The sequence below is a fragment of the Halyomorpha halys genome, unplaced genomic scaffold (genome assembly GCF_000696795.3).
Source record: "Halyomorpha halys isolate HHAL.00 unplaced genomic scaffold, Hhal_1.1 Scaffold359.1, whole genome shotgun sequence".
Taxonomy (NCBI): domain Eukaryota; kingdom Metazoa; phylum Arthropoda; class Insecta; order Hemiptera; family Pentatomidae; genus Halyomorpha; species Halyomorpha halys.
This window is the reverse complement of record NW_027104882.1, coordinates 429,094-432,897: the sequence shown is the minus strand read 5'-3', so window position 1 is coordinate 432,897 and position 3,804 is coordinate 429,094. Positions and strand designations below refer to the sequence as shown.

Here is a 3,804-nt window from a genome sequence, read left to right as displayed (position 1 = left end):
CGTTTACACTATTGTACCCTACTTAGATCCATGCTCGTTCGTTTACACTATTGGTTCTATTGCCCCGTTTGAGGTGAGCATTGTCTGTTTGTATACAAGTTGGAAATCTTTTGCTCCATATATATATTTAAGTTCTGTAATATTGTTGACAATATGCGTACTAGCACAACAAGTATATTGAAATATCTACGAATTACTATCATAATTAGAACTTGGCGTTACTTTCTTAATGTTGATAATTATTCGAAAGCTAAGGAAATAATTATATATATGGGATATTATATTAAATTTTTATAAATTTCTAAGTAAGGCCTGGATTGGCGCTTGATTTTAATCAGGTTTTCTGATAAAGGTTAGAGGTTAGGCACTCTGAAGAATCCGTCAAGGAAAGGTATTCCGTACCAATAGCTTGTTACATCATGAAAAAGAGGCGACCATGTCGAAAATTAACACAAAATTTTGCCTTTTTGAAAGAGATTTTGAGCCACCACTCGCATACGAGTTGAGATTGTACGAGAGTTATCATTTCGTATCTTTTGACTTTATAAATATCCATGTTCATTAAAATGACTTTTTAAATAAATATTATAGTGAGTAATAAATTGTTATAATAAATATTTGGATACGCATAAAAAGCCCAAAAAATATCTATTCCCGTTTTCATTCTCTGATTCCATCCCAAGACAGCGTTGGTTCTACCCCCAACAGATTGTTCTTTGTTGATTGTTATTGTTCTTATTAGGGTACCGCCAGTGTCCCGCAAGCAATAATATACAACATAGGAAACATATCCACACATCTCCCACAATCCATATTCCGCATCTTATACATAAATACTCTTTATATTGGGAATGAGATCAATCTGATTCTGAGTGTGATGCTAGAATCTAGAAGAGCAATCGAATAGCGCTGTCGAAGGACACTCTATGCGACAAGTTGTATATATTAGTTTGTAGATATGAGATGTACATATTATGCCTTTAGTCTCTGTTCTCTCTTTATATAAATAAAGTATATTCAACAATTGCTTTCGTTATAAACTATATAGTTATGTCTTGGACTTGGATAGCAACATTAGTGCCGATTCGGGACCAAAAGAAACGGCCTTTTCTTTGTTTCCTTAACTAACGCATATGTAACTAATTTATTATTACTGAAAGGACCACTTAACCAAAAGTAACCATGAAAACTAAAGCACAATTTCCAAGAAATTCACCAACATACTCTTCCTCCTTCTGGACCACACCTTCTTCCCTCTGTCTGCGTAGACCTCATTGTTTACCCACACTAATGCCCAATGAATCTTCAAAATTACTGGACCAAAGCCCCTCTTCCTTAAAATTTCCTCCCACTCATTATAGACATCCAATTTCTTTGACTCTCTCAAGACCAGTGATTCCCAAATGTGGCAGGGACGTAGCAAGCGAATACCCCTTTTTTACAAAATATTAAAAAAATTATATATATATAACAATTAAAATTTCAAATATTCAGTGCATTTACTTTTCACTATTTTTTTTTCTTACTTTTCCAACATAACTCAAATGCTTCAAGCATAATTGTTGCGAAATGTTATATATATATTTTTTTTCGTAGTGAAAAAAATTGGGAGAATTCCCCTCTTTACCAGTCTACAATTCCTAACCCGTCGGCTTATATGTATTTGTAGGCAGCTCTACCAAGAAGAACCACTATTCCTTCATTAGGCTTTAAGCACAAGACATTGAGTAACTTAGGTAATATTTCCTAGTTTGCAAGAAGCATGTTTCGAATCTTGATGTAAAAATTAATTTTTCAGTAAAAGTAAATCTCATAGTCTCGAGTTTCGAGTCTCTCTGCAATTCCATCTCGTCTCCTCGGCGAAGGTCCTTCAGTAAATGATTATACTTGTACAATCGATCGAAAGAAGCTTTTTTTTTTCTAAAATCATTAGAATGTTATTGCTTCTATAGCGGTACATATTGATATATTGGCTGCTGAAAAAGTTTCAAAGCAAGGCCTGTTGCTCTGCTTTGATTAACACATTATTTATCTTATTATTTAAAATATCTATTATTACAATAATTTGTTTGTTATTATGATCAATTCGTTTTATACGTACCTAATTTATGTTCTCCCAGCCTTATAAATGATTCGTCACCAAAATCGTCATCATCTGATCTTACTGTCACAGAAATCACAGAGTGGTCAATGATACGCCCTTGTAGATCAGTTGTAGGAACTAGTTACAAAAAAAAATATATAAATATTTATAATGTATGTACATTATATTTATCATTATCCACATATAAATAATTAACTTTCTTTATATTGTTAAGGGGATTCCTAGGCTAGAATTAGATCTAGTTTTAGCATAAAAAAAATATTATTAAACATAAATCAAATTAATTAGGGAAAATCCTTGACAACCACATTCAATAAAACATTGTGCAATAATAAAAATATTATTATTATTACTATAAAGTTATTTCGTCAGGATCATGCTCGACCGGCAGATTATCTACCAATCAAGTGTGGGTACCCACTTTATGAGGTAGGACGGACCCACAGGATCGGTTCACAGCTATAGTAACAAAATTAATAATTATCTGCCACACCCGGATTCGAACCCAGGTCAGTGGCACAGAATATATATGATTAAAATTTATTTTCAAATGTACCACTCATGGAAGTATTTGTAGTGATTTATTTAAATTTCTGCTCATTCCCAGATGTTTACTGAGGTAATTTATTTCCTCCTTGGGGGCTTTGATATCAACAAGATGTAACTTAATATTTTACCGACGATTTTATTTTTAAAAACATATATTACTTTTAAAAATATATGAATTTAGAAGATTTACATTAAATAAATACATTATGAAAAATGGATTATTTATTTAACTAAATTAAAATCTAATTTTGAGTAATCTTGATATAATTCTTCAAAACAAAGCTATCTAAATAAAATTTTACATTTTCCTCTTCCAGCTATATTTCATCAAACATGAAATAAATTCAAAGTTCACTATGAAAGTTCTACTGCTAAACCTTCTACTTGCTTTCAATAATGTACCCTTCAGGAAACTTTAAGTACTGATCCCTCCGTTTGTTGTTGCATTTTGGCTGACCCGTCAGTGAAGGATGGTTAGAATGAATTGTGGTTTTAGAGATTCAAGCCAGGGTTAGCTATCTTCTACTATTTTTGATCCTTCTATGGGGATCTGTTTTTGATGGAATTCAGAAGTCAACTTTGAAGTGATGTGCAGAATGCTTTGCCACTTTAATCGGTTATTTCCTTCTGCCGCCCTTTTTTGGATGGAATGGTTCTAGACAAACTTGGCTTTTGTATCTAGATGTAGGAGTTTCATATCTCACCTGTCCTTTATCGAAGGAAGGGACTCCATTTTGGCAATTGGTGTGGACTTCATTGCTCCTGTCATATTCCCTGGTCCCAGATTTTGTATGAGACTTTTCGGATCCCGCATTACTAAGCAGGCCTCACATAGCCAGTGAACAAGGACTTCAATGTTCTCAGGTCTCCACCCAAGGTAGACCTTGCAATTTTCTACATCAATATGGTTCTTTCCATCCCTTACAAATATACTGCTCGATGTAAGGTTTCCAGGTGTCTTAATGCCAACGTAAATGGAACATCCTTCTGTAGACAGATCTGTCAGATTAAATTTGAGGTTATCAGCAGCCGATATTGCGGAAAGGCTAGAGGTTGAGATTGAGTTGTTGGTTTTAGTCAGGCTAACGGTTATTTCCCATTTCTCGGTCTACTGACACAGACTATCCAGAACCATTTGCATTCTGTACTTC

The 3,804-nt window shown here is 33.7% G+C and overlaps 1 protein-coding gene across 1 annotated transcript in view; it reads right to left on the bottom strand.

Annotated features, from left to right (window-relative positions):
- Window positions 1-2,101: 2,101 nt before the first annotated feature.
- Window positions 2,102-3,804, bottom strand: part of LOC106681681 (uncharacterized) — a gene marked incomplete at its 3' end in the record, with an annotated part of 29,110 nt that continues 27,407 nt past the window's right edge. Inside the window, 1 exon segment of the mRNA XM_067045675.1 lies at window positions 2,102-2,221. Within this exon segment, the coding sequence (XP_066901776.1) occupies window positions 2,102-2,221 (120 nt within the window).